Below are 26,668 nucleotides of genomic sequence, written 5' to 3' on the forward strand. Positions count from 1 at the left end.
ATTCCTGCCCTTCTTGTGAAGTGGTTGTAGCGAGATTAGACAAAATTTCATTCTGTGGCTTGTCTAAGGTTAAATGCATTCTTATTTGGAATTAAAAGGTATATCTCCCCCCCCCCCCCCCCCTTAATATAGAAAGCATCCATTTACTTTGAAAGCCTACGCTTAGTTAAGGTTAATTTGCTTTTTATTCCATGGTTGATCTAGATTTAGACAAATAGTAACTGTTCTGTAGTTTCCTTCACTCTCTACTGAATATGTGGCTGTCTTTCTTTATTAGCAATCTAAGCATAAAAACAATCATATTTCTGTTTCTGGCCCCTAAATGAATGAATGAGCTTCAAATAAGTAATCTTGAGAAAAATAGGGTTACCTTCATTTTAATAACAAAGTTCCCAATGTGCTCTTCAAAAACATAGTTGCTAAGACCTGCTGAAGGTATAACTAGACTTGCTAAAAGAGCAGTTAACATTGCATTTGGGTTAAATGGACAGCTACATACTCTATTGTGTTGAAAATGTCAGAGACACAAGAACTGAATAATAAAAATCCCTTGTATTTTTCTTTTCTTGTCTTTCTTTTTGTTGTTGTGGTTTGTTTGTTTGTTTGTTTGTTTGAGAACCTTTGCTCTTGGGAAATTGAGGGCAGTATCTCCTCACTTTCATAGTCTGGTATTCGGGATTCTGGCTTGGAGAGACTAGTGCTTTTCCTCTGTGTCATGGTGTCTTCGTTTGCACGAGATAACAGGGTATGCATGTGAGGAAGATAAATATATTTGAACTAATGCAATAGTGAAATAAATTAGTAAAGGAAAAATGACACAAACTGAAGGCATAGAGTCAGCGTTTTCTGAAATACTCAAAGTGAGAGCAGAGTCACCACGGGTATAAAATTTAGATTGTGAATCGTAATCATAACCCCTGGTGACTGGATCTTGGCAGAACAGAGACAGTATTGCATTCTGGGAAATTTCACTGAATAAAAAAAGAAGAGTTAAAAAAATACTTCTGAAGGGATAAGCAAATAAAGAAACAGGAAGAAGCATGTGAAAAGATTTCACGGAAAGACGTCATAGCCTTTTCCTGGGTCCGTGTTTCTGACACTCAGATAAGATCTTTCCCGCCTACCCAGTCCTTGGCCACAGTGGTGGGGTGTTTTGGGGAGCCCGTGGGCAGTTCCATCGTGAGGCCTGACCCTCTGGGTGAGCTGTGGGCTGCATTTTACCTATGCCGGTCCATACAGCGACTCCAACTTGACAAGCAGTTCTCTTGTAAATAATAAGCAAGCCTCTTCAGAACTAAGAGCATACTGAAACTTCTGTGAACAGCTAAGCTCAGTGTTTTCCCATGGAGATGCAATGGTCTGGATGACAAAGACAGCACACTTGGGGAACTGCCCCCAAAAGAAAAGGTCAGAAGAAAAGAGAGCAGTTGAGTGATTGATGTGTGTGTACGGCGGCTCTGTGTTCATCAGCTTCCACTACCTTCAATGAAATACCCTCCCCTCTAGTACTTAGGCTCAAAACGCTCTGAGTTTAACAGGTTTTCCTGGGCGATCAAAGACACCTCAGATGGTGCCGCTCAAATGGAAAAGGGAAGGATAAGACACTCCCTTAGGGATCAGCTTTCTGTGATTCCGGCAGGAAGTACTCTGTGATAAAAACACGTCAAGAAATATGTAAACATGCAAATAGGTACGAGGATAGGGTGTTTAGGCTGTCTCCCTCATTCAGAGAGAAGTTCCTGGGTAATTTCAGGAACACAGTTGTTAGTTGCCTAGGGCGTGCCCCGCCGGCCCCCCCCCCCTCCCCCCCCCCCCCCCCCCCCCCGCATCAGGAATGTGAATACTGCCGATTACATTGGCAATGTGTCTGGACACTCTTGTGGTTGATGGCAGGGAGAGAGATTTTTGTTTCTACAGTGGATGGACCTAGCAAATAAGTCATCCTGCTACTTCCCCACGAAAACTGGATAATGGATTGAGGGGTGTCCATGATTTTCTATGAAGGAAATTTTAATATTACATTTTAGTCTCTTAAGTGGAGAAAACAAGCACCAAGTTTCTCTGTGAAATTAAAGCAAATTGAGTTCTCAAGCCTTATCCTACCTTTCTAACTAAAGACAAAACTGGCCTGGTTCTAGTGCTGTTTTCCATAACAGAGAACTCTCCTTGCCACTGTTTTATTTAAAATCCAACCCTAAATCACAACCCAATTTACCTGCTGTCCTTTATCCACATAAAGAATACTCACAGCCAGCAAAGCAGCCTGAATAAAAGGCTCTCCAGAGAAATAAGCCCAGCCCCTTACAGAAGAATTCTTCCCAGCTGTTCTTTCAAAATAAACTTCTAAATCTATTTCAAACTAAGGAGTTCCTAATATTTCCCACATATTATCAACAGCTGCAAATCCAAGCTGTTAAAGAGACAAGTGTATTCAAATGTGGTCCTTACCATCTGTCTAAAGCTGGCTGACAAGGGTTATATATTCACAAGCAATGCTTTTGTGTATGGATTCAATAAGAACTCCTTTCCACAAAGGCAATATGTGGAGAAATTGATGTCTCAAGGCCTCTGAAGTGGCATCGGAACGTCAGTCAAGCATTAAGAAGTTCATCATCCGAGTGTCCAATGGCATCTGGGTTTGAAAGCGGATCCATGTCTGCAAATAGGTTGAACCAGGCTGACATGCCTTGGTTACCATGGTTGGGAGCTATTAAAAAAACACACACATGTTAACGAGTCTCGGGTTTTTGAAATCACATTATTGTACCACTTTCATTATTTTAAAGTAGATGCTCCTTTTGAATAAAAAAAAAAATTTAAGGCAACTGATAAGAATAAACTACCAATTACATCTCCTTAAGGATAGTTTTGACAAACTAATGCAGATACCTGTACTTGGCTGAGGCTCTTATGTCTAAGTGATTGCATGCTGCTCTGAGAAAAGGCCTGATTAAAAGTGCAAAGGCAGCAGTAGTCAAGTCTTCTGTGGTAAGTTTGCACGGTGACAGACGATTGCTAGAATTAGTGGGGTGATCACATTGTAAGGTATAAAATGTCAAATCACTATACTGTACACCTGAAACTAATATTACCAACTATGCTTAAATTAAAAATTTAATTAAAAATTTGCAAAAAAAAAGAATACCTGAATTTAATCACATGGAGCCCTCGCTAAAATTGAAATAAGAAGCATTCCAGTAAAAACAAAAAACAGTAGGACAGATGGACTATATTCTATCAAAAAGCCCATATCCAAACATTTTTGAAAAGCTGTGTGTAACTGTTTCAGATTAAATAGGTTAGGGACAAGTGACATGGCAAACGAATACAATCCATGACCCTGAACTTGCTCTGCCAGAGAGGGTAGTGCTACAAAGGACGTTACTGGGCCAACTCACCAAACTGGAACACAAACATGGCAGATTATAGAAAAGTATTATCTTAATATGAAGTTTCCCAAAGTTTATCATCATACTTTGTTCGTGCAAAACAATATACCTGTTCTTAGGAAACACAAATTGAAGTATTTACAGGTAAATGGTCATGATGTATGTAACTTATCCTCAATTGGTTCAGAAATAAATAACACAGAGAGGCCTCCATAAAGAAAGTGGGGTAAAACACTAACAATAGGAGAATCTGAGTAATGGGTATACACGTGTTCTTTGTGGTATTTTCATTTATGCAACGTTTCTATACATTTGAAATTCTCTCAGATTAAAAAAGCTTTAAGAAATCAACATCAGTGCCTAAGATTAATATGTATCTAAAATTCTGCAAGACAGAATGTGTCTGTTTTCTATGTATACCCATATGGTAATTATAACATGGATACGCTCTGCAGACACCAATATGTCAGTATGCAATATGTTAGCAATTACTATATACCAGGCCCTATGCTAATGAGCGCCTTATTTGTCAACAGGCATCCTGTAATCAAAGAGCATCTTCTGTTCCCAGTGGTATTATCCACCATCAACGAACCTTCACACCAAAAAGAAAAGATTACAGAACTTAGTTTACCATGGCAAGATCACAAATTTCCATTCAGTTATTTCTACGGTGAGTGGTATTCAGGTACAGCTTTCATTATAATTTATAAAGTATTATTTTATTAATTTATATTTATAAAATATTTTTCTGGATACATTGTCTAAATTTATCTGAATTTGACTACTTGTTAATATGATAGCAAAGACCATAAATACATAACTTACCTTTTGTTGATTTCTTTGGACTCTGTGAAGGCACTGGCTGACTATCAGTGTGTGAGAGAGGAGGTTCGAATCCCCCTCTGGAGGCCCAGCCTGGGGGGCGGGGGAAAGGAAAGAATCATCCATTGCTAATCAAATAGGAAGCAGCATCCGAAAAACAAGAAAAGGTAAAAATATCTAATAAGTCCTCCAGTCTTCATACCAGGGTAAGATTCTACAGTATAAGAGGCATAAAACACTTAGAATTTATCTGCAATTATGTATTTTATTCAAATAATATGTTTAGTCCCAGCTAGATTTAGATTAGACTGCCTTCCATTTTTCAAAGTGCTTTTGAAATACGGTCACGTGCTACATAAGACACTTTGGCCACTGACAGAGACCCCATACACCACAGTGGTCCCATAACATTATAATGGAGCTGAAAGATTCATTCTTTCTGCTGCTTGGAGAGAGAACTGGAGGATGCGGGGAAGATGGACGAGGGTTTGGGAGATCTGTGAGGAGGACTGTAGCACAAACCCAGGAAGCCAAATGAGGCTCTAAGGGGCGCTGGTAGCAGAGGCAGAGAGGACCGTGGGAAACTTGAGACATGTTTCAGAAAGAGATCAGACGGGACTTAGCAACCAATATGAAGTGGGGAGCAAAGTGACCCCAAGGTGCTGGGTTGGACACAGGATGGAGGAACCGTGTGAGCAGAGAGAGTTCTCCATATATAAACAAAGCAGGCGACCCTTTCCTCAGGAAAACAGCCCGCCCCCAGCTCTCTGCTGCGGTCCCCATGCCGCAGGCTTGCCCACAAGGCAGCCACAGAGCCAGCCTCCAGAGCTGGGAACCCACAGACAGCACCTGCCTGCCCTTGGCCAGGGTGGCTTAGCAAGTCAAGAGTTTCAGACAAGACCCTGGTTTTCCATGTGGAGAAGATACCCGGGAACGTCAGAGAAGAAAGGGGGGGCTGGTGGAGGGGCAGGAAAGCAGCCCCCGTTTCACTCTTGTGCACAGACTCCAATGGTGGGGTATGTGTTACTTTCCCAGCTGACTGGTGTGACTGCAGATTTTACCTCGTAGTACTGAAGTCAACTAAAATCAGTCTTATCGACTTTAGCATCCATATGCACAATGGTTTGTTTCACAAAGATAAATAAGTCATGGGTGTCCAAATGTGGCCGAGACACTCACTGTTGAAGGCTCCAGCAGCATGAAGGCCAAGGTCGAAGAGCTGGGAAGGAAGGAATCGTTGGGAATGAGCAAGGGGCTCGGACCCCACGGGAGGCTCCTGGAACGTGAGGCTCCCAAAGGCAGTCTGGCATTCTTGAGTAAATTCACTAGAACTTGAAGAAGCAGGACTTAGGAGGTTGTTCAGAAATGAGAATTCCTTCTCAAAATCATCTTCCAGTGAATCTCCAGGTAAATCTTTTGCAACTGTCGAGTGACAACAAAAACAGATTGGCTTTTTTCTTTTTGAAGGAATGAGAGTAGGATGTAGGGCAAGCCAAATTTGTTTCATTGCTCTCATATTTTATTAACATAATTTTAATAAACTGATAGGAAGCATATATGAAAATTATTTCTAATTAGATCAAAATGACCACATTTCACAATGAAGATATAACAGTTATGCATATCTACATGTAAAATAATTAACCAACCACCTATGTAAGACAGACTACAGGAGATGCAAGGAGAAATACAGATTAATAATAGGAGACTTTAATATATCACTCAGTAAAAAATAGTCCAAGAGGAGAAAAGATCTAAACAGCATAATCAACAAAGGTAGTTGTTTTGAATATATATAAACCCTAGTAGAAAATATACCTTCTTCTCAAGCACACACTGAAATTCACAAAAATTAATTATACTAAGGGGCAAAAATCAGTGACTTTCATAAAGTAGAAATATTACAAACAACATGCTCTGATTACAATGCAATAAAATAAAATCATTTAAAAAACAAAACCAAAAAACTAAAAGGCTCTTCCTCCTATAAATTTTAATACGTTCTATTAACACTTGGTTCCAAGTGGAATGGAATTTCTGAAAAATAATGATAAAGAAGACATTTTATATTACAGGGTGGGGCAAAAGTAGGTCTATAGTTGTTCATGTGGAAAATAATACAATAATTAATAATAAGAATAAAACTTTGTTTTACATACTCACAACTGTAAACCTACTTTTGCCATACCCTGAATAATCCATGGGATACTTAAATAGCAATTAACAGAGGAAAAATCCTGACCCTAAACACCTTTATTAAATAAAAAAGAAAAAGAGGGGCTTCCAGCATGATAGTGAGGAGGCCTATGGACCTGCACACCAGTTTTTAAATAACTGGTGGAAATTATTTTTAAAATAACTATTTAAAATTCTCTAGAAATGGTTCCAAAAGCACACATCAAATGAAGAAAAATTTATTCAAAAAACCAATTAAAATTCAGAACAAATGAGAGACTGGCTCATGGGTCCACACTCAGTCACCAAGCCACACTGGCTGGGCAGCATATTAACTATTAATTAACAATTAATACTTGACAGTGGCTAAGAGAGTATATCTTAAATGTTCTTACCCCCAAAATAAATATGGTAACTATGAGAGCTGATAGATGTGTTGCCTAATCTTGTTATGATAATAATTTTGTGACATCTATATAGTCATCACAGTATACACCTTAAACTTACACAGTATTACAACTCAAAAAGCTAGAAAAAAATAAAGCTAACTCAAAAGTATTTGTACACAAGAGATTTGTAAAGTGACTTAAGGGGAGAGGCTTTCACAGACTGGGTGAATAAGGTGAAGGGATCGAGAAGTACAAATTGGTTACACAACAGGCCCGAGATGTAAAGGACAGCATAGAGCAGGGGTCCTCAAACTACGGCCCGTGGGCCACATGCAAATACAAATATTGTATTTGTTCCCGTTTTGTTTTTTTACTTCAAAATAAGATATGTGCAGTGTGCATAGGAATTTATTCATAGTTTTTTTTTAAACTATAGTCCGGCCCTCCAACGGTCTGAGGGACAGTGAACTGGCCCCCTGTTTAAAAAGTTTGGGGACCCCTGGCATAGGGAGTAAAGTCAATAATACATAGTGAAAAATATCGCGTTACCTACGTATGTATAGTCAATAATATCTTGCTTTATTTGTCAGTTTTTTTAAAAATGTGACAAACTGTTTTGACATTTAAAATGTGATCGTTTCACATTTTAATGAATTTACCATCTTACCTGATTCACTTCTCAAGTTCACTTCCTCATCTGACAAAACTAACCTAAAGTGAAAACCAAAAAATGTAAAGATTTTGGTTAAAATACATTTGGGACTCATATTCCAGTTTTACATTGTGTGTGTGTGTGTGTGTGTGTGTGTGTGTGTGTGTGTGTGTGTTGTTTCGTTTTCAATTTTAAACTGGTTGTCCGGTAGATCTCTTAAAATCGGTCTCAGACAAATCCTGTTTCTCTATATCCACACAGACTGTGAACATAACCTTTCACCCCTTATTCATCCCGTAAACATTTACTGAGAATTAACAAAGCGCTGGGCACATGTTCAGCACTGCAGGCACTATGCTAGTGCTATATTATAGAAAACATCTGTCACCAAAGCCATTGAGTATAAAGTTTAGCTTTCAAGCACTGGAGGGTTTTTACTCAACAACACTTGGGAACTAAAGAGAGGGGACGAAAACCTGTAGAAAAAATGGAGTACTCCAATTTGAACAACAAAGTGATGGTTGCAAAATAACGCATTTGCCTAAAATATTGTCAATCAATGCTAACTTTGAATGTTTATATCATCTATCTGGTGTAAAAATAAAAAACTGAGACAAAGATGCCCAGCCTGCGTGACTCGGTTGAGCATCGTCCCATGAACCAAGAGGTAACTGGTTTGATTCCCGCTCAGGGCACATACAAGAATCAACCAATGAATGCATGAATAAGCGGGTCAACAAATTGATGTTTCTCTCTCTCTGTACCTCTCTCTCTCTCTCTCAAGTCAATTTTAAAAAGAAGAAAAGTATGAAACAAAGAAATTGCACACAGATTTAGTCATTATTTCTGGAATATAGCCTGTTTTTAATAAGTTTTTCAGGTTATTTAAAATGCAATACGGTATTTAATTGCAAATATCAAAATAAGCCTACAGAGCCAATTCAATTCATACTTATGACTTAGAAGGAAACTTCCCGTCTACATACATGGCTGTTTAAGCAACTTGGTTGGGAGAGAAAGTGAGGTGCTTTGGGATCTGTTAACTCAAAAAGGAGGCTCTCATAACCTGAAGATACTATATGAGGAGATTTGGAATGAAAATTTCATGAAATGTGATAATAGAAAAAATTTACTAAGTTAATATATCTAAATATGTATGATTTAACATATGATTTTAAATGTCAATGCAGAAGTAAAATTTAATTTATAACTATACATTTGATTATTTAATCTACATCCTAATATGTTTATAAATTCAAGTTAGCCAGAAAATTTGTTTCCCCACAGAGAAAAAAAGGGAAATGCTTATATTACAGATCCCCTTCCACTCAACAGAAAATGGTTTATAATTGTTTGGGCCTTATTTCTGGGTTCCTTATTATACTCAGTGCAATCGGGTTAAAATGAGAAGTAAAGGGCAGCTCTGAAAGGAAAACAAAGAGAATGTGTAATGGCAGGGAGATGTGCACAGCCCGGCCTCCATGTCCAGGGATCCAGGCCCAGGCCCAGCTGTGGGTTTTGAGGATTTATTTTCTTTTTTTTCTTTATTGATTGAGGTATTACATACGTGTCCTTATCCTCCCATGCCCCCCCCCCCCCCCACTCATGCCCTCACCCCCTTGTTGTCTGTGTCCATTGGTTAGGCTTATATGCACTTGTATAGGCATATAAGTCCTTTGGTTGATCTCTACCCCTTACCCCCACCCTCCCCTACCTTCCCTCTGAGGTTTGATGGTCTGACCGATGCTTCTCTGTCTCTGGATCTGTTTTTGTTCATCAGTTTATGTTGTTCATTATATTCTATAAATGAGTGAGATCATGTGATATTTATCTTTCTCTGACTGGCTTACTTCACTTAGCATAATGCTCTCCAGTTCCATCCACACTGTTGCAAATGTAAGAATTCCTTCTCCCTCTCTCTCTCTCTCTCTCTCTCTCTCTCTCTCTTTTTTTTTTTTACCGCAGCATTGAGGATTGATTTTCAATAGCTTTTGTCCTCAGAGCTGCTGGCACCTGTCCCTGCCTTTTGCAAGCTGCCCCTTCTGGGAGTCACTGGGTGGAGACTCTTATTCAAGGCTCAGTCTCCTCTTAAACTATAGAATTTGAAGCTATCAGCCCAATCTGTTCGCACTCCTATCTTTGACTTTGCCCACCATGTTAAAAGCGAGAGGAAAAAATAAGGCTTCGAAACAAATTTTTAATGTTCATTGGAAGAATGACGTAGAAATAAGTATTCGATGAGCCAGAGAAGAAACAACTCCAAGCACACAGGGTGTCCAGGGCTTGCACGATACGATATGTAACTTTTGACTGCGTACCTGCTGAGGTTCTCAGTGAGTGGACTGTTTTCTACTTGTTCTTCTTTGTGGTCTCCCTCAAGCTTACTCGAAGTGTCTTGTAGTTGCTAAGGATAAGAAATTCCACGTTAAGTAGGTGAAAAGAGTTTGTTCCTCTTGTTGTGCAAAGAAAATGAGAATAAACATTCTAAAGAACGACATAAAATAGAACAGAAAACAAAAACACAAATTCAGAGGTATCAGACTGCAATATGCTATGTCAGAACACGACTTACAAAATCCAGACCAAGCCCCAGGAATATACAGTTGCAAAATGTGAATCCATCACAGATACCATATCTAGCTTGAACAGAGCTACCAACAAATTTTCAAGCTCTACTGAAAATAAGGTAGGAGGGTAAATTCGAAAGCGCTGAACCCTAGCCTACCAAGGTGATTACCACAGGGTGGTAAGCCAGCTGCAGAGAGGGTGGACAGGAAGATATGCAAATCTCAAAAGTATTCTAATCATAGGCCGAGGGTACCTTTTATCTGCAGGTGTCACAGAAAGAGCTGGTCTTGTCAGCCGCAATCACACATATATAATGACCCAACTGGCATAAGTTTCCTATCATGAATCATATCTAAAATATGAGTGTGAAAATAAAGCAAGAAATGTGTTCTTTAGCCTATAAAACTGTCAGATAGGTACTCTGATCATTTTGTGAACCATCCTCTTAAGTTTTTACTTTCCATAATCTTTTATCTCTTGCATTTTCTTTTTCTTTTCACATTCTACCTCTTTTTATTACCTCCTACTGTTATGTTGAGCCAACCAGCAATACTCCCAAGTATTTTTTTTTTATGTTGCTGATACATTTGGAATCAGGGAAGTGCAGAAAAATGACTGGCTGAAGGAGTGTGAAAAATGTTTGCCAATGTCTTGTAAATTTGAAATTAGGCTTAGCAAAAAATAATTTCAATGTTATTACTCAAATGAAGTGTAACATATCTAACAAATGAACATGGAAAGAAATGTACCTTGAGGGCCACAAAGTCATATGGATGTAAGCCAATGTAGGCCCCGTAGATTTGGGACATCGTTCGAGCTGTTTTCTCCCAGAATCCCAGCAGTGTTCTCTGCAGAAAAAGAAAGGTGACACTGGAGTGCTGCTTCTTCTCCATGATTTGTGATTTGTTTTGGTGCCATTTTTCCTCCCTAGTGTAGCAGGTGAATAGTTGCCGGATAATAGGCAGAAACTGAAATCCATTTCCAGGTTTGGGGAACCAGAAGATGCAGTAAATAGTAATTTTGCATAAGAATTGGCTCTGTATCTGCATGTGTGTGTGCTAGCTGTCTACAGCGCTGGAATGTACGTTAGAGCCAGCAGAGAGTAAGTACAGCCAAGAGCATGAAACTGGAGGATTAGAACACCTTCGGAGGAATCCAAAAGAAATGATAAAAACACAAAGACCCCCTATTTGCATTAGGGGTATGTGTAGATTTTTATGAGAAATCTTAGAGGAAGGTAATATGTACCACTAAATTTGGCCTTTCATTTAGGGTTCAAGAAAGACTTGCTCCAAAAATGTGTCCTCAAGGCAACACCATCCAATAGACCAATTTCCTTGCTGCTTTAAGGTTCCTGTTCAGAGTGAGGGGGGTGAATGGAGAGAATAAAGGAGAACTGAACTAGCAGCTACTGTGTTTCAGGCATTATGCTACACACTGTCAAACACTTTTATTTTCCAGCGCATCCTTTTTTTGGTTCTTGAATCCCACAGTGCTGAAGTGAATTAGGTAGAGTCCCTAGAAGCAGCAGTGAATGTCCATTTCCTTTCGTTTATTATTCTTTTTTATATAAATGCGGTTTGTGCTCTTATTTTGCCATTTACAAATACATGTTAAAATCAGTAACTGCTACTTATTAATATCTGTCTTATTCACTGTATGCTATTTGTGTGTGATTTGGGTTAGTCATATAAGCGCAAGCGAGACTTTTGAGGTTACAGTGAGGTAGATGGCAACCCTGGCAGGATAAAAAGAACACACAACGCCATAACCGGTTTGGCTCAGCAGATAGAGCGTCGGCCTGCGGACTGAAGGGTCCCAGGTTCGATTCCGGTCAAGGGCATGTACTATGGTTGCGGGCACATCCCCAGTGGGGGGTGTGCAGGAGGTAGCTGATTGATGTTTCTCTCTCATCGATGTTTCTGACTCTCTGTTCCTCTCCCTCTCTGTAAAAAAATCAATAAAATACATTAAAAAAAAAAAAAAAAGAACACACAACCTAGAATGAGAGAACGTAGGTTTTTAAGCCCAAAATTTCCATTCCCTTTCATTCTCATAAGTTGCACTTTCCTCATCCATACAATGACAGAAAATTAAAAAAATTGGGGGGCCACAGCATCTTTGCTTCCAATGAAATTATATGTAGAAGTTCAAAGTGGAGGAGCTGAAACCCTGCCGCCTCAGCGTTCCCCTCCCCTGCCCAGGACCGGCTCCAGGTCTCTCTTTCTCTCCTAGGACTCCGAAGAGAATCATGTGCAGCTACTGAATAGGCGATCCCTAACCAAGGTCCTTTTCGGTCTGGGATTCTATGATTTTCTGACTGCCACAACCTCCACGAGTCAATTCTAGCAAATAAAAGGAATTGGATAATTATGTATTCTGTTACATCCTTTGGACAACTTTTAAAAAGGAATCTCACCACTCATCTTTACTGCAAGGGCATGCTGGCCATGGGGTGGGTACCTGGTAGGTAGCGAGTGAGTGGGAGAGCATGTTGCAGCGACTGGCTCCAAGCAGATCCACTTTCTGACAAACATCCATCTTCAACTTGTCAAAAGAAACTTTGCTGCTTCTCACTTGGATCTGGACCTGGAACCACAAAAAATGTTCACTATGATTACTGATAATGCAGATTATAAATGTTCCATAAAGTTTCATGATATATATTTTCAGACACATCCTATCTAATAATAGACAAACATGGTAATTGACCATACCTTCGCTATGCCTCCCATTGGCTAATCAGCAAGATATGAAAATTAACCACCAACAAAGATGGCGATTAATTTGCATACGTAGGCGCGAAGCAGCAGAGCGAAGACTGAAGGCGGCTCCGGCTGGAGCAGCGAAGGCTTGAAGGCGGCTCCGGCCGGAGCGAAGGCCTGGGTCCCAGGTGCCGGAGAAAAACCGATGCCGGCAGTCAGGGGAAGGGAAGGCCTATTGCACGAATCTTTTCGTGCAACAGGCCTCTAGTGAAATTACAATAAAGAAACAAATTCATTTTCCCCATATTATTATTTCATGATTAGTGGTCAAGGTTTTGGCTATTTTTAGTAATTATATGAGATTCTTTCCTGATGTCTTTATGCTGAGAAAGTATTCAATGATAGATGGAAAGTATATAGTTATGAAGAAAAAACAGATTCCAAATAAAAAGTAACATCTAAAATTAATGATGGGTAATATTCAGGTAAGAGTAGAAGAATAAATGGAAAGGGGACATAAAGTATTGAGAAGCATTAATAGTAGTGCTAAGTCATGAAGATATATTTATACATTTAAATACATTCCTATTTTTTTCTATACATAAGTTGAGTCATATGTCACCAAGTAGTGTGAATACTCAACTTTTAAATATACGCACTCATTCAACAAATATGTATAAAGCAGCTATTAAGTGCCATGCTCCGTGCTGGCACTGGGATATTGTGGTGAACAAAACAGAGTTCATCCTCATCCTCACCATCCCTGAGTGTGAAGCATAGGAAAAAAAGAATAAATAGTGACGATAATCTCAAACTGTGAAGATAACAGATGAATGCACAGAAATGGTGACTACTTTTTAAAATATTTTTTTTTTCATTGATTTCAGAGAGGAAGGGAGAGGGAGGGAGGGAGGGAGGGAGGGAGGGAGAGAGAGAGAGAATATCATTGATTGGCCGTCTCCTGCACGCCCCCCACTGGGGATCAAGCCTGCAACCTGGGCATGTGCCCTTGACTGGAATCAAACCCGGGATCCTTCAGTCCACAGGCTGATGGTCTATCCACTGAGCCACACCAGCCAGGGCTGGGTGACTACTTTTGATAAGATAACCATGGAAGCCCTTGGTGGCTTGGTGGCTTGGTGTTTGAACTGGGACACAAAGGTGGTGAGCGGGCCATGCCAAGACCCAGAGGAGGGCATTCCGGGCCCCGGGACAAGAGTCCTGGGTGTGGGAGGTGGGTGAGGACCTTACGTTTGCCGAACAGGAAGGAACAGAGTAGAACGTACTCCTTGCTGGAGCATAAAAAGGAAGTTCAAGATGTGGCCGCAGAGGGTCCAAGGATCAGACTGCGCAGGGCTTACTGGGGTCCAGATAAGAGGTTTGGATTGTATTCTTTTGTTGGTTTATTTGTTTAAATTGAGGTGAAAGTCACATAACATAACACCTAACCATTTAAAAATTTACAGTTAACTGACATTAATGCATTCACAATGTTGTGCAACCCCTGCCTTGGACTGTATTCTAATTGCCAAGAATTATAAAGGGAACAGAATTACAGGTTGCCGTGGCCTGAGGCCATGTGTCCACCTACTTCCCAGATCTGTTGGGAGTAATCAGTGAGGCAAACCACTTGTAACTTCTGGTCTAGAACCAAGGCTTCAGCAACAGTGAATATAATTTTTACTATAGGTACTCCAAATATTTATGAAATGAGTGAATGAATTTTATTAATCGTGTACGGTAAATTTAAGTAATGCAATTTATAATAAGGAGTGTATTCAGAAAAACATATGTCTGTACATAGGTAGTTGCTTTAAAAGTTTGTGGTCAAACTACGTATTGTGGCAGAATGAAAAGTGTGATCACTTTTCTTATAATTCATAATCATTTTACCTGAATTTTTACGTATATATTTTTCCTCGTTAATAAACTATTTCCCTCCTGCAAAAAAAAAAAAAAAAAAAAAAAAAGCCCCGAAGTCCAGGTAAGCAATGTTTAAAAGGATCTATTATGAGGGAGATAAAGAAATTAATAGACAAGATCCACTGGTGGGGGATGCCACTCAAAAGGTAAAACAAAAAGTGTGGCAACCTTTTGTACTTTGATCAAAGATCTCCAAGCAACCAGGAATTTATAACATACCATTTTGTCAAAAGTAGTCTGATCTTATGAAGTGATTCAGTAGAAGTTAAACAGGTGTGTGCACCAGGAAAAGAAGGGTGTGTTTTCATACTTTTCTGAACTTTTCCATTTGCTTTAAGGTGTCTGGGTCCAGCTCCTGGGACACGTCCTTCATCCACAGCAGAGCCCCTCTGTACTCCGTGCGTGCCTGCTCCATGCGATTAATTGTCGTCAAGGTATCGGATACCGCCCTTTGACTGAATGTTGCTACTTCTTGCTTAAGACGAGACAGGGGAGTGTACAGGGCCAATCTAATGGCAAAGGGGTGAAAATCAGGGGGTTGTGCACGCCATAAGCCAAAAAAAGCAAAAACAAAGGTTTATAACAACCATAAAGCGTATTTGCTGTCCAGATGAGTCTGTACATAGTAAATTATTAAGATGCCTAGAGGGCTTTAGAAAGCAAATAAGGATCACATAGCCAAGTTGGAATTGTTAATAACGATGTGTCCATATCTTTCTCTTTTCTTATTTTAGAAAACATATCATTTTTTGCAACATGTTGGATGTTAATCCACATAGAAATAACCTCTCAAGTACATTTGCCATTTCTAAAAGAGTTCATGGGTAAAAGAGACCCTGTATTTATAAAGAATTATCTTATAAACAGAAAACCTTTTAATTGACAAATTTAGGGAAAACCTGGGTGTGGAAAAGCGGATAAATACTAGAAGAACTAATGAGGATTGGGCTCTTAGCAGCTGAGGATGAGGACAAAGAAACAAGGATTTAAGAAGCATCAGTGCAACCCGGCTCCTCTGGTCTGCTTTTGACATTAGATAAAGCGTCCCACTGTATTGAGTGTCTCTTTGTCACATCCTTAAGGATGAACTTGGGCACTGAGGTGGTGTTTCAGAATAAAACCGCTTAAGTTACATATGGTCATTGCAGGTCTGAGAAGGCCTGATTTTATTTTCTTTGGAAAGTGCAAAGATTTTGGCTGTCTTTAGTAACTGCTGGAGATTCTTTGCAGCACATATTTTAAGGTAAAAAACTGCAAGATGATAAATGCAAAGTAAATAATTAAAAGAAAAAATTTCCTCTGCTTAAAAAGAAAAGTTTGAATGTATTCATAGATAGTATAGTACCCAAAAAAGTGAAAAATATATACCTATATCTATTTAAATTTTAGCTATGCGATGCCGCTGTTACATTAAACCCCTTAAGAAATTTAAATACAGGCCTAAAGTCAATTTCTAGGAATTAAACAACTGAGTGTCAATTTTTAAATAATTATCTAAAATACAAAATAAATAAGAGTTAGGTTTCAAAACAATTACATACTGCAATATATTTCTCCTTTAGCCCTCGATTGGAATGATCAGTAACCTTTTCAACATGCACATTTAGGCACATACATCAAACCGTCACAGTGACTACAGATTTAAGGATGATGCAAAACCAGGTAACCTTTGCTTGGCTGAGGAACAGAGTGCCTTGCCAGTGGCATCCATCAGTTTGCCAGCTTGCGTTGCATCTCGTTCTGCTTGAAACTTTAAAAAGAGCCCTAGTTCATTTTCTTCCTCTGATACAACTAGGGAAAAAATTACAGTATAGTTAATTGTTTCATTTTTATCATCTGTTTAAAACACACACATCACTAAAATTCTCACAGAACTAATGATCTATGCATAAGAATTACTTGGGGGAAGAAGAAGACATTTTTAAGATGCAACTCCTGGGCTCCATTTCCAGAGATTCTGCTTTTTTTTTTTTTTAGAGAGAGAGAGGAAGGGAGAAGGGAGAGGGAGAGAGAAAATCGATAGGCTGCCTCCTGTATGTGCCCCGATTGGGGATCAAATGCGCAACTTGGGTATGAGGCCCAACCAGGAATCGAACCGGCAACCTTTTGGTGCATGGGACAATGCTCAATCAACTGAACCCACCGGCCAGGGCCAGATGGTTTGATGCAGTGACTCCATGGAACTTGTTTTGGGAAAGATTGGTCCTTAGTAAAACATAAAAATAAAAATGACAAAATAAAACCACAAATGATGCATTTTCAAACGTGCAGATATGCATTTTAGGATTTGACCATTTTTTATTACAAAAGCAACTTAGTAAGGGTTGGGGATGCAGACTTAACTGGAGTGAGTGCAGAGAAAGTGGAAGGACAGGAATTAAGACTGTGCATACAGACGATATGTCCAAATTTTCTGTTAAGGAGCAGAGGAATGGCATGGTAACTGCACAGGCAACTGGTGGGGGGTGTCGAGAGAGAGTTTTTAAGTGATGGAAGCAAATCCACTTAAGACTCTGAGCAGGAAAACCGAGCTCAGCAAAATGAATGTGTTGGAGAACTCTGGGACTTTAAGAACAGGTCCCCGTAAATATTTCTATGTCATCATAAGAAACTGTTCCTAAAAACAGCTCAAGAAACTATTTTTACATCAAACATTTCATTCAAATAAGGGTTTCCATTACATTGGGATTACAGGATATGTGTCTATGATTTCATACCATTGAGTCTTAGCTGGTACTTCTCAACTATCTTCAGAAGTTCAGTGCATGTCTCTTGAATGGAGTGAAAAACCTTGGAGACATAAATGTTGTTAGGACAGTTTAGAGAACCATAAACAAACACAAAATATCTGTTATAAGCACTTCAAAAGCGGAACCTTTTCGTGTACGTATTATGTCTATTTTCCTGGACTGGGATGCACTTCAGTTTGGGTTTTGTTTCTGATGTAGAAAGCACATTGAGATTTCCCTCAGCATGTTTGGGGAAGAAATGGTGATCAATACATGGGAGCTAATAGAAATTTCAAACTGTGGAGTTTGTCCTCCCCTCAGCTCCAAAATGGCAAATCCAATGAAAACCGCATCCAGCATTGCCAACCACAGATCAGAGAGTATAGATAACCTTAGCAAACGTTAACTCGGGCCCTGGCTCTTTTCCAATATTGGTCTAAGCAAGAGAGGCCAGTGAATTTACCATACAAATTAATAATGTGTTATGACATTACAAATAAATTACCTGTAAATTATTTTTGTTTAGAAGTTTCCGTGTAATGCCCTTATTACTGCTGTGGCTAACAGCTCACAGAAAAGCTTACCTCTAGTTTAGCATCCAGTTCTGCGTCAGATGCCACCACGTGCTCATCCTCCTTCTTCCCTGTGGCTTTGATGAGGACCTGTTTAGTCTTCCAGTATCTCTTTTGCATTCTGCTGACTACTGACTGGTTATCTTCTGCTCTAGGTTGCCCAAAGGAATCCATGGAGTGACTACAAGGAACAAACTAAAAGTAAAGGTATTTCTTTATTTAATTTATCTTTATTGTTGAAAGTATTACAAGTGTCCCCCATTTCCCCCAGTGACACCCTCCACCCTGCTCCTGCCCTAAAATTAAAGGTCTTTTAAAAATATTTTCAGCCCTGGCTGGTTTGGCTCAGTGGATGGAGTGTCGGCCTGCGGACTGAAAGGTCCCAGGTTCGATTCCGGTCAAGGGCATGTACCTTGGTTGCGGGCACATCCCCAGTAGGGGGTGTGCAGGAGGCGGCTGGTCGATGTTTCTCTCTCATCGATGTTTCTAATTCTCTATCCCTCTCCCTTCCTCTCTGTGAAAAATCAATAAAATATATTTGAAAAAAATATTTTCAATAATAAATACTTGTTAGCCAACTGTTAATCTAATTAAAAAACTAAAAAAAGATGCTAAGTAGAATATTCATGTTAATAGCTAAACATGCTAATGTTGGCTTTGTATGAGCTAAATAATTATAACTTGCACAAGGAGCAGGCAAAAAGATTAATGATACGTAAGTCCAGTTGGGTGACAAAAGCAATAAAACTGTTATGATTTTGCAGTAATGGCTGGAAATAATTCTATTTTATCTGACCAATTTTCTATTTGTTGACATTTATCAGTTTCTAACATTTGTAATAATACTGCAAAATGAACTTGAACACACATCTTTGCATATCACTATCATTTCCTTAGGAAAACACCCTTTAGTTATAACTATGTCAGAAGAATACACATTTTGTTTAAAAGATTTTTTTATTGATTTCAGATAGGAAGGGGAAGGCATAGAGAGAGAGACGTCAATGATGAGAGAGAATCATCCATGGGCTGCCTCCTGCACCCCCCCTATTGGGGATTGAGCCCTGACTGGGAATTGAACTGTGACCCCCTGCTCCATAGGTAGATGCTCAACCCCTGAGCTACATCAGCCAGGCAGAGAATATATATTTAATAAATATTCTCAGATATGCAGAGATTCAAATACATACTCTTCTTTAAAAATCACTCAAAGAGCCCTAACCTGTTTTGCTCAGTGGTTAGAGTGTCAACCCACGGACTGAAGGGTCATGGGTTTGATTCTGGTCTCTCTCTCTTCCCCCTCCCTTCCACTCTCACTAAAAAAAAAAAAAAAAAAATCAGTGAGTGGAAAAAAATATCCTCTGGTGAGGATTAACAAACAAACAAATAAAAAAAATCTCTCAAAGAAATACTTTAGTATCCAAAAATAAATATCTTAGGTACAAGGGACATCTCTTATAACAAGAGATAGAGATGGAAATTGTAACCTGTAAGATTAAAAATTAATGTTGAAGTGATTGTTCTGAACATGGTTAACATGACTATATAAGGAAAGGCACATGTGGAAAAGTGTTCCTTAAGGAGAAGTAAGTAAAGAAATAATAATAGTTTTTAAAGCCCAAATTATTCTGATAAATGGTGGGAAGTAGGACAAAGGGAGTTACTAAACTATGTGACTCATTATTTCCAAGGGAATCAATTGATACTGATGTATTCTTAATGTTGGTAAGGAAATAGAGGTTCACTTTCTTTTTTTAAAAAGTAATTACTAATTAAATAAAAATAGGATTCATTTATAAATTACTAATTTATAAATTACTAGGGGAAAAACAAGAAAAACTAGCAAAAGCAGGGTGGGAAAAACAGTACAAACTAAGATGACAAAATAAGAACAATTACACTATTTAGTATGATAAATGCAAACTTCCTCTTAAAGTCAAAGAACCTTAAATCATAGAAAACAAAATACTATATCCAACTAACTGTATGCTATTTGGGATCCACCTAAAACAGCAAACAGTATTATGTTGTTATAATGCATTAGACAGTATTAGACAGAGCAAGCAGCATTATACTGTTTTGACTCATAGTCTTGAGGGAAAACTTGCAGTTCCTCTTTCCCCTCCAATTTCTCTCGCTTTTGGTTGCCTTTGACTTGCTCTTGATTAGTTCCCCCACCCCAGATTGTTATTAGCGTGAGGATCAGTCCAATTGCATGACAAACTACTGATCTCTTCCTAAGTGGACTGCAGGCTTAGGCCCAATCAATGAAGAGAACAAAATCTAGGGAGGATCAGAAGAGAACATCTATTCCCTCCCTCGACTTCATGCGGATGGAGCTCAGGCAGTATTCTCCTGGCCTTTTTCCACTCCCTCACTATCTCCTTGGTGGGAAGAATGAGTCACTTATCTGACTAGGTTTGAGAGCAATAAACTTCGTCTTCCTTTTCCTCTCTGGAAGCTATCCTACTTGCAGAGTGCAGGCAGTCCCTGCAAGGGGAGGACATTAGCTGGTGGGTAAATCTGCAAACAGTGACATTTGCATATTTGTGTTTTTGTGACTGAGGGCAATGCTATATACGCTTGCCACTGGGGACAGGTTGAGCAGAAAACCAAACCTTGCTGGTTTGACATATCAGATGATAGAGGTTGTGGTTTTGACCTTGGTCAGGGCACATACAAGAATCAACCAATGAATGCATAAATAAGTGGCACAACAAAGCGATTCTCTTTTCTCTTCTCCCCTCCCCTCCCCTCCCCTCCCCTCCCCTTCCCTCCCCTCCCCTCTCCTCTCCTCTCCTCTCTTCTCCTCTCCTCCCCTCCCCTCCCTCCCTCCCTCTCTCTCTCTCCCCACTCTCATCCTCTCTCTCTCAAAAAAAAAAAAAAAAAAAAAAAAAAAGTCTGGGATCAAACTGTCCCTCCTTTAAAATAAGCTTTATTTTCCCCTTTAAATATTTTAGAGAGCTACTGTCCCCTCAAATATTTTCAGCCATAATTTCTTCTTTTTATCTGAGTCTATTAGGTATTATTCTTTATGTCTTAATGGCTCATTTTATGTGTCTCTGTGCTATATTTTTGAATAGATTCCTCACTACAATCTTCCAATTTATGAATTCTCTCTTCAACTCTGCTCAGTGTAGAGTTGATCCCAGCTTTTGAGGGGTTTTTTTTAATTCAGTGATTTCTTTAAAAAAAAATTCTGAGACATCTAAGTGATTCTTCTTCATATTCTCCTAATTTCTTATCCTTTTAAATGGCTTTTATTCCATAATTTTTCTCTTTGTACCCTAAATGTATAGAATTTTTAGACTTTCCATAAAATTATTTTCATTTGTAGTGAATTATTGTTTCAAATTTTGATTTTGTTGGCTAAATTTTGCAGGCTCATTATGAGTACAGGTTAATTTCTTCCCTTTTTCTTCTCTGTGGTTATTCCTCCTTATCTAGTGGTTATGAAGTCTTCTCTACTTCACTTTCGGGGGGTTCCACAGTGTATTACACTGATATGTTAGGGGCCCTGGTACAGCCATATCTGAACTGCTGCTTCTGTAATCAGCGAGTTGAAGGAACTGTTGCATGGGGAACATCTCATTTCCACTAGCCTGCAGGGACTGAACACGCAGGTGCCAGGGCCCACTCTTCCAGTGAGAGCTCAGCCCTCCCGCTGTAGCACCGCTCACCACTTTGTCTTTCTATTTTGTTTCTGGTGCATGTGTATCTTATTATCTAGCCAGGGCACATATTTTGGGTTTGTTTTTTGAATGACTATTATGAGTTTGGAGCAAACCTTACAATGTCATCTAAATAGAAATCTCCTTTATTTCTAAAAAGAGCACTGTTTGTTCTTTTACTTGAACGCAGTCATCACATAGAAGACTTTCATTTTTGTCCTTTATAATAGTTAAATTTTTAGCTATCTCCTGGCTTTAGAGTACAAATCTTTTGTTTGTTTGTTTGTTTTTGTTAATCCTCACCCAAGGATTTTTTCCATTGATTTTTAGGGAGACTGGAAGAGAGAGGGAAAGACAGAGAGAAACATCCATGTGAGAGAAACACATTGATTGGTCGCCTCCTGCACGTGCCCTGACCAGGGCCCAGGCCCGGGAGGAGCCTGCAACCAAGGCACGTGCCCTTGACCAGAATCGAACCCGGGACCCTTTGATCCTCAGGCCAATGCTCTATCCATTGAGCCAAACCAGCTAGGGCTAGAGTACAAATCTTAAAACAAATCAATATTCACTTTAGCAGCAGTTCTGTACTCACTTTACTTATAATATCCCATTACTGTGACAACACTGAAAAGCAAGCAAAACAGACTGAAGGTAATGTGCAAACTGAAGCGCCGAAATCCCCTTGAGTAATATCATCTGTGAAGGCTTTTGACTAAATATAACATTACTGTTTAATGCAATTAGGAAAATGCACTAGACAGGTTTGCTGTTTAATATTAATGCAGTATTCCTGATTACTCTGGCTCCCAAGCCATGAATTTTCTCATAAACACAATCAGCATTTCCTCAGAATCAGAGTTTGTTAATGATTCAACTTTGGGGTGGAGGGCAATTGTTGTATGACAATTATAATTGTTAAAGATGTTTACTTGATTGTCAGGACAGTTATATCTTTTTTATTTTGTCTTTTAATATTTTATTTATTATTACTATGCAACACTAGCACGCCTTTATTCAAAGATGAGAGTCACTCATTCATTCATTTATTGTTAAATATATCTTAAGTACTTACACTTTTATGTAGCAACTTTACTTATCTGAAAATTGACTAGAATTAGTAAGTTCATAAAAAGTCTGAGACATTAAAATAGTTATTACACAGACTATGTATTAAATCACATATATGTTACTTATAAGAAAGCTCCTATTCTCCTCTCCTGCCAACAATATCAAACCTAATTAATAACAGAAATAGGATTAGAATTCAGGTGTGCTGGCTACCATGAGTGAAATATTGAAGAAAAGCAGAGATTTTAATAGCATGAGGCAAGGAAATGTCATTCCAAATATTGACTAAAGAAGAGAAAGGTAGATTGATGATTGTAGAGATCTCTAAACTCTAACAGATAATAAAGGTTTTGAAGTCAATAAAGGTTTTGTTTTGTTTGTTTTATATATATTTTTTTATTTCAAAGAGAGGAAGGAGAAGGAAAGAGAGATAGAAAGATTGTTGAGAAACATCAATGAAGAGAGAGAATTATTGTCTGTCTCCTGCACACCCCTTATTAGGGATCCAGCCCACAACCCAGGTATGTGACTGGGAATCCAACCCTTGACCTCCTGGTGCATGGCGTGACGTTCAACCAACTGATTCTTAGGGGTTGGACCCAATGAAGGTTTGTGAGTAGCAGAAAGACTAAACAGAAAGTTCAAACAATCTTCCCATATTCTAGACATGATCTAGTAAGAGACTGGACCAAACCTGGCCCAGGCCCTGGGGTTGGGGGCTCGACCCCCAGTGGGGGGGCGTGCAGGAGACAGTCAACCAATAATTCTCTCCCTTCACTGATGTTTCTAACTCTCTCTTTCTCTCTGAAATCAATAAAAATATATTTTTTAAAAGAAAACAAAAGTCTGTTACACATCATCTGTTGTTAGAGAATATTAATTTTATTGTTTTATAATAAATATTTGTAATAAAAATGTGGCTTCCTAGTTTTCCCACCAGGCCATTTGCAGTTTTTGCACTTTGGACTGGCTGATCTGTATGCCCTCATCTGTCTCTAAAATTATAATGATTTGTTCAACAACTATAATTAGTTGTAATTAAAACAGTCTTCCACATAACTGTTTCAATGGCTAGATGTACAGTAATTTTGCACTATTAAACAGATACAGACATTTCAAAGAATACTCGGTATGTTAGGCACAACCATTATCAAACGATTAAAAATTTGTCACATAACAATATGTACATACCATTAGATGACTATTTTGCCCACAAATGTATAATTAAGTCCTACTAAAGGATGAGGCACCGGTGGCTACCATAAATATTCATGTGAAGACGATTAACGTAATATCATCTTACAGTACGTTGCCTAACTCAGAACTAAATAAATCAATACATAAATATTTAGAGAAAACCAAAAACCACGGGTAAACGTTTTCTTCCCAAGAAGCGATTTCACAGTGACCTACAGTTCATAATACCTTTTTTGCTCTGTGCCTCAAGATCATCTATTTAGATAATCCCACCCCCCCTACCGGCGAACCCGCGGCATTCGCAGGGTCGGTTGCTAGGATGGGTTTTTTTCTCTCCATCTTTCTCAGGGCATCAGGTATCTGACCAATGACATCATTTGGGCACCTGACCAGATGATCGGTGTTTCCACAAGCAGGATCCCTGCGTGCGGCTGGGTTCAGGGCCTTGTGTGTAAGATTTGTGCGCGGACCCCCACCCCCACCCTCACCCCCACCCCCGCTCGTGCATTCCGCTGTGCGCCGTAAACCGCTCATTCACTGATGTTTTGTTTGTACCCATCGCTTGCCACTTAGTTTCTGAAGACATATCCGAATAATGACTTAAAAATGAGCACAGCAGGAGGTCAGCAGGCCAGCACCTACAGGCTGTGAGCATTTGCCTCTAATGGAAGGATCTCCACCTTAGAGAGAAATCACCCAAACCAGCCTCAGGCCCCGCGCGCGCTCGCGCGGGTGGACGCGCCGTTGGTCCCGAGAGGACCCGGCGCCGCCAAACCCACTCCCTGCGGGTTCTGCCCAGAGGAGATCGGACCAGGAGGGAGGGCCCAGGGGCCGCGGACCCCGAGGGAACCGCCGAGGCCGGCGAGGCCCCGAGAGATCCCGTGCGTGCGGGACGGGCGCCTCCCGCGGCGTCTGCACCTTGGGGCGTCGCCATGGAAACCAAGGGTTTAGAAGAGGCTGGGCCCGGGTGGTCCGCGGAGGGCGCGGCCGGTGCCGCCGGGGGTGAAGCGGGCAAGGGAGGCGCACTCACCGCCACGCCGGAGTCTGCTCGTCGCGCACGGCCGCGCGGAGGTCCGTCCCCGCGGCCCCCGTTCCCGCAGCCGCCGCCCGCGAACCCCGCGACGCCGCCCGGTCGCTCCCGCAGGCCGTGGCCCGCCCCCCCCCACCCCCAACCCCCCCTCCCGCACCGCTGCGCGGAGGTGTCGGGCTTCGGTTGCGGGAGGCGGGAGATTTAAACCCCGCAGCCCGGCGCCCCCGCGGGGTGCCCGCCTAACCCGACGGCCCCACCTCGGGCTCTCAGTCGGTTCTCGGATAAACCCAGGACCCTCTCCGGCCTCTTTACTGAACCGGGTGAAATGACAAGTCAGAAGCCGGCAGAACTGAGAGTGAGACCTCGGAGCGGGTAAGTGGACGGGGTTCTCGGCTTCCTCTTCTGAGCCCATAGCGCGGGCCCCCCCAGCCCGCTCCCCGTCTCCCTAGGTCCCTCCTGCACCTGCCGGACACTCCGGGGGGCCCCCTCTCCCCCGAGCAAGGCCATGCGCTGAGCCTTGCTCATTCCTGAGTCCTGGGAGCTTTCGGTACCCGCGCCAGCACGTGGGAAATGTTCACGTGCTGTATCGGTATTTAACTCTAAAGATTTAACGGGGATTAAGTTAACAACGGTTAATAACTGATCTCGAATGCACATAATTTGTTGTCATAAATGTCTTCATGAGCAAAAAGTAAAATTTGAGCCTAAAAACCTCAAGGAGGAAAATGGAAATAAGGCAAAAGAATTACGTTACTGATGGAAAATAATTTAAATTCAAAGTGACTCAAAAAAAATTATCAGCTGTCCTAATGTCACAAAATATGAATTATTTACAACTACGACGACGTATAGGCTAGTAAGTGGAAAAAGCTTAGGTTTGAAGTGATAAGTCTAATATCATGAGAGGTAAGATGGGGTGATATTGTAGAATATTACAAAGTACTTACCTTAAGAACCTGAAAAAAAAGTAGTTTTAGAACAGAAAAAAGCGTAGGCTATTTATACTATAGAATTAATTTGGACTGAAAATACTAAGATGTCTTTAGGAATTTTAAAAAAATATGTATATTTTTCAGAGGGATAGGAACATCAACGAGAATCATTGATTGGCTGCCTCCTGCACGCCCCCTACTGGGGATAGAGCCCACAACCCTGGTTGGGAATCAAACCCTGAACCCTTCAGTCTGCAGGCCGCTCTATCCAGAGTCAAACTGGCTAGGCTAGGGCAAAATATTTTTAATAACACTGCCTGAAAGGCTCATTCAGAGACCACCCAGGACAGAAATATAAATTTATCCCTGTTCTCTGAAAATTAAAATATTTTCAGAAACGACAGATATAAAATTTACAGGTCTTCACTAGATGAGAAAAAAAAAATGTAACTGGAGCTCTAGCTCTTGGTCCATATTATGGGGGTAGAGGGTGCATGCTGGAGTCCCTAAGGAATGTGGAACAAAAACCACCGCACTAGCCCTGGACAGCTACACACAAGAGAATTAAATTTACACCTGGTTTAATCCACTGTTAATCTGGCTCTCAACTACAGCCAGATGGGTAACTAGATTTATTGGTGTGATTACTTCGTAAGTTCTCTCTCTAATCACAGAATTATGTACCTAAAACATATAATATTGTATGCCAACTCTAATTTAAAAATTAAAACAAGATTCAAAAAAAAGATATATTGTACCCTGGTTGGTGTGGCTCAGTTGATTAGAGCATTGTCCTGTGCACTGAAGGGTCGTGGGTCTGATCCCGGGCAGGGCACAAGGGAG

At 40.2% G+C, this 26,668-nt stretch overlaps 2 protein-coding genes across 3 annotated transcripts in view; one reads left to right on the top strand and one right to left on the bottom strand.

The window, feature by feature from the left end:
• FAM117B (family with sequence similarity 117 member B) overlaps positions 1 to 24,241 on the top strand; it is a 298,958-nt gene extending 274,717 nt beyond the window's left edge. The window contains exons 10-13 of one of the 2 annotated variants that reach the window (XR_011472381.1): positions 3,926 to 4,062; positions 14,965 to 15,060; positions 18,083 to 18,134; positions 24,212 to 24,241. The gene's annotated coding sequence lies outside the window, so the exon portion shown is untranslated. Of the gene's footprint in view, positions 1 to 3,925; positions 4,063 to 14,964; positions 15,061 to 18,082; positions 18,196 to 24,211 lie in introns of those variants that run through there. The other variant, XR_011472380.1, reaches the window with a different exon arrangement.
• On the bottom strand, positions 1,836 to 24,967 carry ICA1L (islet cell autoantigen 1 like). The gene is made up of 12 exons (XM_070421879.1): positions 24,894 to 24,967; positions 17,940 to 18,122; positions 17,344 to 17,416; positions 16,294 to 16,417; positions 14,937 to 15,135; positions 12,462 to 12,587; positions 10,748 to 10,846; positions 9,749 to 9,834; positions 7,446 to 7,489; positions 5,394 to 5,636; positions 4,218 to 4,307; positions 1,836 to 2,707 (listed from the first exon to the last, which is right to left on the bottom strand). Exons 2-12 carry the CDS (start codon positions 18,099 to 18,101, stop codon positions 2,592 to 2,594), a joined length of 1,362 nt encoding a protein of 453 aa, XP_070277980.1. The 5' UTR covers positions 18,102 to 18,122; positions 24,894 to 24,967; the 3' UTR covers positions 1,836 to 2,591.
• Positions 24,968 to 26,668: the final 1,701 nt, after the last annotated feature.

Source organism: Myotis yumanensis, unplaced genomic scaffold (genome assembly GCF_028538775.1).
Source record: "Myotis yumanensis isolate MYYU_CA2020_CCGP unplaced genomic scaffold, mMyoYum1.0.hap1 SCAF_8, whole genome shotgun sequence".
Taxonomy (NCBI): Eukaryota; Metazoa; Chordata; class Mammalia; order Chiroptera; family Vespertilionidae; genus Myotis; species Myotis yumanensis.